Source organism: Drosophila subobscura, chromosome O (assembly GCF_008121235.1).
Source record: "Drosophila subobscura isolate 14011-0131.10 chromosome O, UCBerk_Dsub_1.0, whole genome shotgun sequence".
NCBI lineage: Eukaryota > Metazoa > Arthropoda > Insecta > Diptera > Drosophilidae > Drosophila > Drosophila subobscura.
In genome coordinates this window covers 6,429,672-6,444,237 of record NC_048533.1, presented here as the reverse complement: position 1 = coordinate 6,444,237, position 14,566 = coordinate 6,429,672, and the positions used below count along the sequence as shown (strand labels likewise).

Below are 14,566 nucleotides of genomic sequence, written 5' to 3'. Positions count from 1 at the left end.
GTGAGTCTGTTAATGAGTTTGTCTGTGCTGTGCTGTGTTGTGCTGTGCAAGGGTTAAGCAGGATTTAGGGCAATCATCTACTAGTTATGAACATAATTGCCAGCTCCGCTCAATGGTTAATGAGGAAATTCTTTTATAATCCCCCACTTGTGGCGCCCCAGCAGTTATGTCAAAAACATTTCTCTAATAAAACATTTGCAGCAATAAATGCTTGGGCATAAGCAAACAATATATATAAATCCTTTCAGCGGCCTCCTCCCTATTCAATTTGTGTTAATTACTGAGAGCTGGCCAAGTGGCGCCAACCATTTGCGGCATTTCAAATGAAAGACCAGTGGCAATATGAGCAACAGATATATTCAGAGGTAGACCCATGCACCATCAAAGTACTGGTAAAAGTTGCCATCTAGTTAATTTGTTCGAAAGGAGAGAGCGAGAGAGAGGTAGAGAGAGATCAAGAGACTGCAACAGAATCGCACACAGATCCGAGTACATCTACATCGATGGTAACAATGTGGCCTGATGCTTATCGCAGCTGCAGCAGCAGCAGCAGCAGCAGCAAGATCCACAGTAGCAACAACAACCTTATTGGCCAATTGCCTAGCGTTGACATTATCGGCCTGAGATCATTGCCGCCAACGTCAACGCCAACAAGCACTCGGGGGTCCAGCCTCCACCCTCCAGCCTCCTCCAGTTTCCTTCAGCCTATGGCCCGCAGTCTCCGATCTCCAGTCGCCAAACGGGAGCGTGTTGCTGTCAATGTTGCAGTAGCAGCAGCAGCAGAAGCAGTAGAAGGAGCAGCCGCAACAACTAAAATGTTGTTTGCATTTTAGGAATTTATGTAAACATCTTGTAAGCATCTTGCAGCAGCAGTGGCAGCTACAGCAGCAGCAGCAGCAGTAGCAGCAACAACTCCTGTTAAAGGTCAATTTTTGGGCTGCTTCGGATACTCCGTGGGAGTACATTGTCTTTCGAGGCTTTTGTTGTTCCGCGAAGGGGACGGTGGCCCGCACGCGTTTTCCAATTTAGCTTTTGCATTCTTGCCCCTTTTCAGCATTCAGTACGGAGTATCTCTGAGTGGGGCTTACGAGTAGATCGGTATCTGGTGGAGATCTGTGGTTCGCGCGCCGCGATCTGAATCTGCCTCCATTGAGATCGGAGGCACTGTGCAAATTCGTGATTATCGTTCGATGTTTTTCTGAGCAATTAATTAACAAGCGCATTGTTGTCAGTCAGGTTTTTCGGGTAGGTCAAGTGATTGGGATAGGTCCGCACACAGTCCGTTCACAGTCCGCCAACACAGTCCGGGGAACGTTCTGCAAATGACTCACCTTTCTGCAATTGGTTGTGGTGGTGATCGTTCATTTTGGCCTGAAAGGGAGAGGATAATTCATGACTAATCAGTGGAATTGGCTTTGACGGGATTCAATTGATTCGATTTGCGCAACTGCTTAGTAGTGTCTAATCCAACAAATGCCCGCTAATTGCTTGTAGTTTAATGTCAATTCATAAATATTCCACACACATTTAATTAACATCGTCCACCTAACATTATTATCAAATATTCATTTTGCCACTCGCCAATCAAATGGCCATAAAACAATTTGCAGCATGCTGTCAAAATATTTAAACAAATTTCCTAATGATTCCCCTAATCGTATTAAAAATGTTGCACATGGAAAAGCAAAATGCCATGTGGCATAACAAATGTTTTCGCCAGCTGTCAGGATGAGTCAAAGCCAGCAAAACCAACCAGCAATAAATTAATGGGAAAAAAGCAAATCAAATTCGTGACAAAAACCGTCAACCCATCAAATCGAATAGTATAACCAAATCAAATAGCAGCAAAAGGACCATCAAACCCATAGCTAAAGACCCGTGAAACCCATGGCGAACCGTCAAATCCAATGACTGAAAATCCTGGTCGAGAAAATATAAATAAAAATTCTAACCGACGGCAAAGCGAGAGTGATAGATAAAACGATGAATAAGACCCAGAGAAAATAGTAGTACGAGTAGCATAGAAAAAATGCCACACAGCTTTCGATTGCATGTAAATTGTGAATATGGGTTAAAGTCCTCTAGCTACCAGACATGACCTAGGACAAACCCCAGACAAACACACAGACAGACAGATACCCAGGCGGTGGGGACGGAGGGACGGAAGGACTATCTATATCGATGGCTGGAAAATGGAAATCAAATAAAATAAACTCCCACTGAAATGCCGCATGCCGATGGCTGGCTAGTTGTCAAAAAATAAATGACAGCCTGGCTTTTTTTCTAAACAATTTCCATATGCTTAGAGGATGGGAATAGGTCAGGGGTTTTCCCCCCCCTTACCATCCCCCTACACAAAATGCAACAAGAAAATATAAATACAAATATTGCAGCGGCAACAATAGAAAAGCAAAAACCCAGAGTCTGGCAGCGACCAGACACAGTCAGCTATAAAAGTATATAAACCAGGCGTTTGTGTGTAGGGGGTGGTAATAGGGGGCGGGTGCCACGGTTCGGTTCCGTGTGGTGGAATAAGGAGTGGGGTTGCATAAAAGGAGGAGCAAAAACAAATCCAAAACGTTGGCGGCACGCGAGCTTAGAATTTGTTTGTTCTGCTCTCGTTTTCCGCTGTGTTGTGTGATGGGTCTGGAGGGAGGGAGGGTTATGCATATGCCATAAAGTTATTCCCCCGTTTGTTTTGCTAACATTTTGATACGGATCTATAGATAAAAACACCCATACACATACACATACATACATATATATGGGGACACTTACCTCGTATTCCTGTTTCAGGGACATTGGATGATGCTCGCTGGCATGCTGATGACTGCGCGGCGTCGGCGGCCAAAGATTGTAATCGCTTATGTCTTTGGCATGCTGTTTTGTGTTTTTTTTTGCCCATGTTTGGTTTTGTTTTACGGTCAGCGTTTTGTTGGTCAATTAGCGGCAGCATATGGAAATAGAAAAGGCAAATATGGGATGAACAATTTAGATTAGGATTCTCGTTGGGATTTAGTAAACAAAAGAGACTCTATGCCACAGCAGGATGTTGCTCATATTTCAGTTGGTTAAATAACTAAAGATATCTCAAGTAAAACAAAGCTACGGATTTGACTTTTGATGTGTTTTTTAGTGTCGTTTACTATTTTTTTGCAATAATAGCACACAAAAGAATACTTCTTTTTGATTGAAGCTTTATGTTAAATCAATTTTTTACAGATAAATAACATGTTTTATTGACATTCCAACAATGCGATTCGTTGCAAATAAAACATTTCTGCTTCGTATATTTTATATACTTTTTTAAAGAAAAAACATTAAAAAAAGTATATTTTAAAGTGGTCTCTTTTTTGTCCTTTTTACTTTTTTAATTCAGTTAACTATATTATTTAAAAACTTTCTTTTGTTATTTCGATATCAATTCATAGAACCTTTTTAAAGCCATTGTTTTGTGGCACTTCAACAAATTGCAAATCATTAATATCTGATTTCATAAGCATTAATCCAATGTTTCTATTTTCAAGAGCTTGTTTTGTTACATTCCAACAATGCAATCCTTTTCCCATTGATCTACTCTAAACCAGGCCCTAATTTTTTGCTAAAATCCCAGAAATTGACAACCAAAAAAATATCAACCCTGCTCGAACTCGAAACCAGGAAGAGCAGTCACATGGACAAAAAAAAAACAAATAACGAGTGGTCGAAAGGCTCGGCTCGAAAGACTAATACAAATAAATGTGAGTGTCAATTGAAATAGAAAACCGCGCGCCACGCAATCGAGGTGTCAAAGCGACGGCGACGGCGATGCCGAGGAGACCGGCAAAAGTGCGGCGGCTTTTGGTGTTGGCCAAACGCAACAGCAAAAAATAGAAGAAACAGGCAGCAGGAGTAAAACAAAATAAAACTAAAAAAGTGTTGCATAGCGCAAGGGGGAGTTGGCCAGTGTGTGATAGGCTCTCACATATGTGGTGCTGAGGAGTGTGTTTGTGTGCGTTTTTGTCTGTGTGTGGGTGTGAACCGCTGAGCGTTAGCACTCTTGTTGTTTTAGTTGCTCCTGTGGAGGTTCATAGTTGACCATCCTCTCGGATGGGAGACCAACTACCACCCCCATCCACCACTCTCTCTTCTTTCCCATACTGTAGCTCTCTCTTTTTCTTTCATTCGCTATCTGTGCCCCCTCGCTCATACGCTCTACATCGTGAAGCTGCAGCCATGACTAGTTAGTAGGTGGGCTAGGAAAAAATGCAAACAGAGACAGACAGACAGACACACACGCACACACGCAGCTGCTGATGAAGATGACCAGAGCCATGGACATGGCTGTGGACATGGACGGAAGTCCTCTCTAACCAACATTGCCAGCCATACAGTCGGCAATAGGAAGGCGTCGCCTGTCCCCACACACCCCGCCATCTACGACCAGCCGGAGTTTGGGTTTCCAGCACGCAGCAAAAATGAACAAAACCAAAAAAAAGGAGAGCCAAAGAAAATTTTCGAAAAGAAAAAATGGCTCAGCGCAGCAGCAGCTTTCTCTTTCTCTCTCTGCCTCACACACACACAGGACACTGTGTCGTTTTTCTCCTCATGCTCCCCTTTTTGAAGCTCCAAAACAGCGAAAACGGAAAAAAATTTCTACAGGAAAAAAATCAAAACAAATTTTTTAACCCCTTCGCAGGGAGCAGCAGCAGCAGAAGCAGCATCATCAGAGCAGAGACGTCGACTTTGGGCAGAGCCAAAGGGTAGGGGTGGTTGGGTGGCAGGGACGGGGAGATGTAGCCGCTGGACAGGGGGCAAGGCAGCGCTTCTATGCAATATACAAAAAAGTGCAAAAAATTAGGCGGAAAACGTTGAAAATTTCTCCTCTTTCGGATTTTTTTGTTTGGTCTTTTTTGCAATTGCACGTCCAGACTTTAACAGAGACTCAAACCCCAAAGCGTGTTGGGAACATTGTAGCAACCTTTGCAGGGATCTACGCCCCCACACTCCTAAGACATGCCCTGGTTTGCCCTCACCTTGCTTATGCATTGGGTTGGTGTGTATTTTTTTGTATTTTACACTCCTCTGTGCATTTCATTTTTATTTAACTTCTTTTGCCTTCACATCTTTTTAGTCATGTTGCCACTGTCTGCTTCTATTGATTTTTTTCGCATTTTAGAACTGAATTTTTTGTTGTTTCATGTTCAAATGTTTGACCATCCGCACTTGTGTTTCATCTTTGTTTTTTTCCTGTTTTTTTTTGTCGCCAAACTGCTGCGTCCTGCGGCTCCTGGGCTCTGAGGTTAGGAATAGGTCCTTGCTGATTTTGTTGTCACACAAAAATTGTGCTCAACTTTGCTGCAATTACTTTAAAAAATTGAAGTTGCTTGCGGTTTTGGCGGTTTTCTTTTTCACATCCCACTGTTTTTTTTTGTCTGGTCTAACTCCCGATTCGTTCTGCCGTGACTCTGGCCCCCCCATTAGTCAGAGCTACAGCTACAACCTCCGGTCTGGACTCGTACTCGATTCTAGTCAGAGTTTCTGGGAGTTCATGTGACTGGCTTTCATTTCGTTTCGCATTTCGCATTTCACGTTTTTTCTTCGGCATCACATTGACGGGTTTTTTGTTCCCACTAATTGAAGCATAAGTATTAATTGCAAAGCTTTATTTGAAATCGTGCCGTGGTTAAGGGTATACATTTTTGGTTTTCTTTGTTTTTAATTATTGAATTCTATGGGAAACAGATTGGTTTGTGTTAAAGCGCTTTGTCGGAGAAAATATCTGAATACATTTTTCATCAAAAAGTTAATCTGAATCCCAGAAAAACTGTGGGTTTTCTTGATAAATAAATGTTTTTCCTAAAGCTCCGCTAACCAAATCCCATTTCTTAAAAGTCAAGTCTTAGGACTAAGAAAAAATTAAGTGCAATTGCTTTCAAAATTAATTAGTGAGCTTTACTGCCAACTTCGCTCAGCTTCACTCCTGGCTAACTAATTTCGCTAATGCAAGTGACAACAACAGCAGCAAAAAATATCTTGATTGTTGAACCAACAGAAAGAGACAGAAGCAGCGAGAATGGGAGAGAAGGAAAGGGATAGAGAGGGCATGAGGCCATTGTTCAACTTTAAAAATTAATTAACTATCCTTTAAGAATCATGCGGGTGTAGCAAAGTTTTTAAATGGTTTTTCCCAGAGACTTTGCTAACGAGTCAATTGAATGGGACACAAGAGAGTGAGAAAGTGATACAGGGAAAGAAAGAGAGAAAGAGAGCAAGAGAGGAAAATGTAAAAAGAGAGAGAGAGCGAGAGAGAAAAATGAGGCTAGTGAAGGTGAACCTTTCTGCCTGGACACGTCGTTGTCCTTGGAGACAATCAATCTCCATTCAAAACAATAATTTCGCTGCTCCTTCCATAAAAAAATGTGGAAAAACTGACAAAAAACTCGCTGAAGCTCAATGAAAAGCAAAAGGGAAAATAAGGAAAAAAAAGCAAAGAAAGGGAAAAACTCTTCAAAAACAATGTTTAACGCGTTGCGCAAAGAAAAACTTGTTTACATCTTGAAAAACGTAGAAAAAATTCCATAAAAAAATAAAAAGAAATACGACCCCAACCCTGTTCCCCCGTTGGCACGCGAGCAGAGAGCGCGACGCGTTCAAGGAGATTTTGTGGCAGGAGCAGAAGGCAAAAACAGAGCAGAGAAAAACAGAACTGCAAAGGAGACGGAGTGCGAGCGATAAGCAGGAGGGGCGGAGACCACGCTGCTCAAAAGGATTTTTTTCAGCGTCGCGTCTGCTGTGGCAGGGGATGGCGGAAGGTGGAGGGTCCAGTAGAATGGGGCAGGATGCTTTGGCTTAGCTTCGGGTACGGTTTTGGCCATGTAGCAACAGACAGTAAATGGTTTGAGTTCCGGCCAGTTGTTGGCCTGGCCCCGAAGTTTTGTCGAGTGAAAGTGCAGCCCCAAAGGGGATAGGAAGTGGGTGGATGGGAAGGGTCTTTGCCCAACTTGGCGGCGTAACGAATCGCTATAGATGAGCTGCTGAAATTGCTGAAAAAAAGGGTTGCGAGTCTCCAGTACAGGGGAATGGAATGAGTTCTGTAATGAGTTGACCTGAAGCTGGGCTTTCAACTTCGCTGAGGGTTAAGGTCGTTGTCGTTTGCAAGTGAACTTTGCACAACTTTTCAGTAGCAGTAGAAGTTGTTTTATACAAAGTCTGATAAGATCCAACAGCAACGTGATAAAGTGTTCATGCAAAACTAGTTGATACAATTCTCAAAAAAGTATCTCAATTTTTTCTTAAATCCAGTTAGCAATAGGGCGTTTTTTTTCGTTATGCATCACTCATTTAATTCAGTTAGCCAGAGATGTCCACTTGCATCTTAATTATGGAGGAGTTCCCTCTATAGAGGCAAGTACCCGCCATTGGGCTCGGGCCAGCGAGTGGAAACTGCAAGTGCCAACTGCAGTGGGAAGTAGAAAAGTTGCCCCTTACTTTTCGCCCCCATTCGCTGCTTAACTACCAAAAGTTTGTCCTTACGTACAAAAAAGAAAGGGAGAAAAATCGCAAGACAAACTTTGGCGACAAGTCGAAAGTTGGCTGGAATTTGCAAGTGCCACGCCTACGAGGCGTATTATCCTTTTGATGATACTCACATCCACATTGCCGTTCCACATGTAGTGCATGCCCACGGCTGCGGTGGGATCATGATGCGTCTGGCCCGTCATATGCTCGGCCATCACGGCGCTCATCCAGTGGACCAGTCCCTGGGTGGGGTTCTGCCCCTGGACACCGCCGATCGGCATATTGGCAGCGGCAGCAGCAGCAGCTGCAGCGGCGGCAGAGGCCACAGAAGCGGCCCTCGAATTTGGACTGGAGCCGGAGTGGTGCTCCTGGCTTTTGCACGTGGCGGCTGCCGATGTGGCGTTGGTGGTGGTGGCGGCGTTGGCGTTCGCGTTGTCCGACTCTGGTGGTGACTTTATGGAGCTGCCAAAGTTCGGACGCGTCTGTGATGCGGGTTGGGTCTGATTCAAATTAATTGCGGACACTGAAGTCGCTTGGGTGGCGTTGCCTTCGATGGGTGGCGTTGGTGGTGTTGTTGCTACAACTTCGTTGTTGTTGGATGACCACGAGTAACTGTTGTTGTTGTTGTTGCTGCTGCTGTGGGGTTTCTGCAATGAAAAATTATTCCTTGTTTTAGTGAAAAGGGTTTTTGTTTTGTTCAACATTATGCGTACAGAGATGTGTGCGTTGGTTAATGTATTGGGCATGAAAAATGAAATTGAATGAATGGAGTTGAACATTTTTGATGATATTATTGTTGGCGGGCGGCTAGACCTTCCCTTTTTGGAAACTTTCTAGAGGGTTACATATCTAATCAGCTTTTTTGGGATGTATTTTTAATTGCTGATAAAATGGGGGTATGTTCATATAAGTATATGTAAAAGTAGCTCTTAATGGTGGTTGAAACTCTCTACAGAACTTTTCATTGGGTAGAGTCTCGGAAGTCTTGACCTTTCTGCATGGAAGGAAACATAAATTGGCTTGTGCAAAGCTCTTAATTATCACCATTCAAAAAAGAGCAAAGGTTAATGTAGTATTAAGCATTTAAGGCACTCAAAATTGTACCAAAAAGACTTGTCTTAACATTTTTGTGCAAGTGGAGAAGTTGAAACCTCAGAAAGAAACCTCTGACCAACCCCGATACCCTTACTAACATGCTGTCGTCCAGAGCTCTTCTCAAGCACATGCTGCTGATATTGCTGCTGCTGCTCTTTCCTCGTGGCTAGCATCTCCCTGTGGTGCCTGCGGCTCAGGCTCTTCCCGCTCCGTCTTCACCTGCTGGCCGCGCTTCGCTGCCGCTGATGCGGACTCTGCGGCCGCAACGCAAACAGCCGCAGCAGCCGCCGAGGAAAATAACAAATTACTGGGCAGATGTGAGCGTGCGGAGGACGGAGATGGTGTCGAGCTCGTGGCTGGGATGGGCGATGGCGTTTGGGAGTAGAAGCGGATGGCATCGCACTTCTGCTGCTGCTGGAGCACGGCGCTGGCCAGCAGACTCTTGTAGAATTCGGCGGGCATCAGGAAAGGGGATGGGGATGAAGAGGCGCCGCCCATGTAGTTGGTCAGCTCTTGGGTCTGGTGGCGCTTCAGATGATCCTTCAGCCTCTCCATGTCCATGTTCATATTCGGATGGCTCGAATGGTTGTATTTGCTTATGAGTTCGTGCATGACAAACGCCCCAGCGCCCAAATGTAGGCAGCAGTTTTAACGTTCCTTTTGTAGTCAATTTCACTTTCAAATGCTGGGCACACCGGAAAAATCCGGAACGAATCACGAATAGCACCCCAGCTTACAGCAATTTATCTAACTGAAGCACAGTTTGTTTGATTTTTCCACAAACACACACACACACACACTCACACATGGGCCAAAAAAGAGTTGGAAAAACTTTTCACCCAAATTCTATGTTCTTTTATTTTGGTTTAACTTTTATTTTATTTTAGAACGTGAGTAGGAGGCCGCCTGTGGGGGCTGCTGCACTTCAAAAACTTTTTCTACTCGTCGAGGTATCCGCTTCACCATTTTTTAGATGCACACAAAATTGAAACAAATGGAAATGATTTGCCACCCAGAAACTTGCCACAAATGACCTTGAAAAAGTTTCTCCTTAGTTTTTTATTACGATTTTTCTATTTCTATGTGTGTGTGTGTCCTCCATAATGGACATGTGTTGAGGGGATCCGGTTTTTGTATTATTTTGAATATTTTGCTAGTCTTATTTGTTGTGGATGTTTTGCTTATTGTTTAGCAAACAGTTTCCGCTCCTCTCTCTCGATGATGATTTATTTGTTTGGGTTTGGATGGGTTCTTTATTTGTCAGTTTGTTGGTTTACTTTTCATTTATGATGGTTTCATTTTGTGGCCGTTTGATGTGTGGCGAGAGTTTAGGTTTTTGTTTGGGTTGTCTGCGATTTGTCACACGTTGAGTGAATAAATATGATCCAATGAGAGGTTTAAAATATTCTGGGCAAAATTAACTCATGGCAATTTTGTTTTTGTTTTGTACAACTTTTTAATATCTTTGGTTATACGTATAAATATTTTAGCTTATTTATTGTTATGTGTAAATATTGTAGATTTGATTTATAAATATAGATTTTTGCACTACGTGATAGGAACTTTGCGTTGCATTTTTGGTTGATTTATCTACTATAAGTTTACATAGCTATCTGCTTAGTAATAGTTCGTTTGTTGTGTATGTGTTTTTTTTTGTTATGGAGGAACTTCATTTAAGCTTTCACTTGGGTCCGCCACTGCGGAGGGAAGATAAAGGATGAGGTGTAGCTTTTGTTGTATCACGTATACGTCCTTCGCGACGAGACGCTCTAACGGTTCGCATATCACTCTATACCGTAAGACGGTTGCTGTTTCGTTCACTTAAAGTATCAGACGATGCCGTAGTTTCAGTTAAAGTGCTGCCCCCGGTAAGATGCACATTTTGTTGCCAGGTTTATGTTTGTTTCTGTCTCTGTATGTGTGTGTGTGTAGTGTATCCTAGCCCGTCCGTGAGTCCGTCTGCGTCCGTCCACGTCAGGGGCAGTCAGCAAGCGTGGGATAACTTGCAACAACTGAAAAACCCAACTGGAACTCAAAGTGCAGCACCATCAGCATCAGCAGCAGCTGAAGAGGCATGGAGCTGGGAAGCTGCGGCAAAAGAAAATTGCGAGCGCGCGCGAACTAAATGTATATACAACCACACACACACACACACACACACATACAGATAATGTGTATGTGTTAACGGCGACTCTTGTGTGTTGTGAATGTTTTGTTGCTCCACCGTAACCTTCCTTCAAGCTTCGCTTCTCCTTCCTGCTATTCCGCTGCTGCTACTGCCGCTGCTCCTTCCTGCTTTTTGTTGTTTCTAGAGCTTGTTCTCCCTTTTTTTTCCTCCTATTTTATTTTATAATTCTCCCCCTTGTCCCCTTTTTATATGCACACTGCCCCGTTATAAAGACATACATTTGCAGTTTCAGCGCGGCACTGCAGCATTTTCCTCGTAAGAAGCAAACGAAGAATGAAGGGAAAAAAATAGAAAATAAAAGCTGAATTTGCGCGACGTTGAGTGCCGCCAAGGGGTGTTGGTGCCAGGAAGGGAGGATGTATGTAGGTGCTCCTCCAGCAGGGCAGATTGATTTTCTTTTATACGGTTTGCTCATGTTTGTGATTTTTATTATTTTGATTCCTCTCCTTTTTCTTGTTGGCTCCTTGTTTAAGATAGTGTGTGTGAGTGTGTGTGTGTGTAGGTTCTTTGGAAACAGCTCTATGTGTCCTTCTGTATGGATTCTCTATAGATGATGTGATGGTGGACCTTCTTTTCTGTGTTGGCCGTAGGCGTGGACAACAATAACAGCATGTGCCACATTTCCTTTCACAATTGAGCGACCCCGGAATCTGTTGTATGGATTCGGAGTGGGCGAGGGGCTTGAAAGGCAGCCAAAGTTCAGTCAGGAGGCAATTTGCTGCCAAGTTATGAAAAAGTACGAATTGTGGCCATAGTAAAGTCTGATAAAATATGCTATTGAAGGAATCTAAAGTCAACTGTAGTGTATAAGTTAATAAGATTGTTGGATGTCTCTGAATAAGCTCTAAGAAATTTGTCCCTAATCTATTACTCATCACCCATTACATTCTGTTCTCTAACTCTCCTAGATCCTAAGCCAAACGAAACTAGACATGGATCGCCATCAGTAGAATATCCCTACCATGATAATATAAGAATAATTTTGTACCCCCTTGGCTCTATCTACCATCCTCCTATCATCTCGCACCACCAAACATTGAAAGCGAAATCCTTTTTAATCCATTTGACCCCTCAACTACCATCAGATGAAACCCCTCGTCCTGTGTTGATTAATTACGATTGCAGCCCTCCCTGCAGATGTCTGATGGCGCCATCTACTGTCTAATCGCGGCAGCTGGTGCTGCTTCTGCTGCTGCTGTCAACCGCGAAACCGTTAACCAGCAAAGGGACGCAGCACGGAGACGCGAACGCGAGCGCGAGCGAGCGAGCAACGTGGCACCGCGACCAATAGATTTGGCCAAGCCCTGGCGAACTGAAGACAACGACAGTTGCACTCCCGCCAAAGGCAACAAACTCGGGCTGTGCCACATGCAACAATCGCTGCGTCGGCGTTGACTGCGACAGAGTCTTGCCAGGAGCAGCGGCAGCAGCAGCGACGCGACAGTGCCAGTGGCAGCGGCAGAGCAGGACAACAAAACTCGCAAAAAAGGAAAACAGACAGCGGAAGCGAGCTATTTGGTCCGGTCTCGGGACTTGGTTGCGGGATCCCGGCCACGGAGCTACGGGGCGGCAGCTCCAGCTCCAGCTATAGCGACTTATGGCCATGTTTGTTGTAAGTAGCAGCAGGAGCAGGAGCAGCAGCAGAAGCAGCAGCAGCAGCGAAATGGCGAGCGCGAAAAGGAAACTCAAGAAGTAGAGCTGTGCAGCATGGAGCATGGAGAGAAGGGACGAAGGAGCAGGGGCGACAGCCGTAACAAACACTCACACACTCATGCATGGACTACATGGACATGGACATAAAAAACCCAAGTAAAATTGTATTTTTTCTTGCACATGAAGCACAAAAAACGGCAGCAAACTGAAAGAAATACATTGCAGGCAGCGGCAACGTCGAGCAAAAAACGAAATAATAACAAAAAGTTGTAAAAGAAAAGCGAAACCGTGTGATGTCCTGGCGCACACATAGAGACACACACAGAGCCACACATACAGTTACGGGATACCAGCAGAGGCAACGCCGCGACGACACATCGAAGAAAGGATAAAAACCATTCAGAGCTGTGCTGCCCACGTCGACGGCGCCGTTGTCGTCAACGCCACTGCGCTGCCAGCGTTTCATCCTCAGCTCCAACGTTCCGTTCCGCTGTTCAGCGCTGTCCTGGCCCCCGTGCCCCCTAACATTTCACGAGCGCCAATTTCTTTTCCTTCATTTTGTTTATATTATTTCCCGTTTTTCTTCTCACTATTTTTTTTCGCAAGCATGCAACCAACCTTCTGTGTGCTGTTGTGTTTGTTACAGCTTGCTCGGCAATTCCTCTACATTTTTTACCCTATTCGCTGTTTGCATTTTTTTCTCTATTTAAATTGTGATTTTTTTGTGAGGGGGGAGAAAAGCGAAGGCCAAGGGAAATCATTCGTATATTTTCAGGTCAAAATAAGATCAAGATTGGTAAAAGGTTAGCCGTATTACAAATACGGATTCTTCTGGATATTTCTCTCTAGAAAATAAGTTCTATAAATTATCATAGATGGAATTATGATTCTAAAATTCAAAGAATATTTTCCTAAATACAATTTGTACCTCCTAATCGATTGATATTACAAATTTACTGACTGTGTAAGTGTACCATATACATACATACATATGTATGTACATGTAAGTATCGTATCCAACATACACATCAATCCTTTAGATGTACCTACTGATATCTTTAGTAGATCTTATAATCATTTCTAGTCACTCCATCACTTTTACATGACGGGATTCCAAAGTATATCCAAGATTACTCTACTGCAATGCATTTTGCTAAGCCGATTTGCTCAAAAAGAACTATGACAAAGGGCAGGGAGTCTCCATCAACCGTGTGCTGCCACTAGCTCTGTTGCAGTTTCACTTGCAGCGCTGCCAACGGCGCAGTTGACGCTGCGCGGGCAGCAGGCCAGCGCATGAGGAAAACGGGGGTAAAACGGAAACTAAATCCTGTCCAGGAGCATATGTTTTTATGTGTATGTGTTTGGAGCGCTGTTTTCCTTTTTATGTGCTAGGATTTCGAGCTGCCCTTTTTACAACCAACATACACATACTTAGTGGCAGTTTGTATGTGTGTGTGTGCAGTATCCTTGTGGCATGGCTGATAAGAGTACGGAACGTGTGTCCTTTTTGCATTGCGAGAGAGCTAAAGAAAATGGTCTTGGCCTTTAAGACACATGCTGGGGTCGGTCTCTGTGCAATGAAGATATGGCAAAAGGAATTGCTTTTCGCTGATAATTGAAATGTATGCCAAAGGATGTGTGGGGGTGCTGGGTTAAATAGATAAAAATCTAGCAATGCGCAGGATAAGTACTCGTAGAAGTAAATGGATTTGCTTTGCGGGAAATGGTTATATTTCTACAGATTATCTTCGTAATATTCTTCATGGCATGAGCATGTAAATTCGCATAAAAAATCTTAAGAAGTTTCTCCCTCACATTTCATATTTGGCGACTCCACAAGTGGCTAAGCTTTGCCTGTACACCTTGCGAATGGCCACCTGTTGAGGTCCTTTATTCTTTTGCCACTTGACCTCCAAACCATTAGAAGCAAAACCCTTCAAGTCAATTGCCATTAGTTGGCGGAAAGCTTTGAAAGCCAAACAATTATGGCATATCCTGTGCACGAACCACGAGCACAAAAAGTATCCTTGGCAAGCCCATAAAAACCCCCGCCAAAGCTTGAGTGTTTTTCCCCGAAAAGTGCCACTCGAAAGCACTCGCTCTATGCCTTTGCTCTTACACTCCCCCATA

At 43.8% G+C, this 14,566-nt stretch overlaps 1 protein-coding gene across 1 annotated transcript in view; it reads right to left on the bottom strand.

The window, feature by feature from the left end:
• Nucleotides 1-14,566, bottom strand: part of LOC117898888 (zinc finger protein rotund) — a 37,499-nt gene that overhangs the window by 21,934 nt on the left and 999 nt on the right. Inside the window, 3 exon segments of the mRNA XM_034808571.1 lie at nt 1,332-1,371; nt 2,779-2,880; nt 7,632-8,147. Coding sequence (XP_034664462.1) covers nt 1,332-1,371; nt 2,779-2,880; nt 7,632-8,147 — 658 coding nt within the window.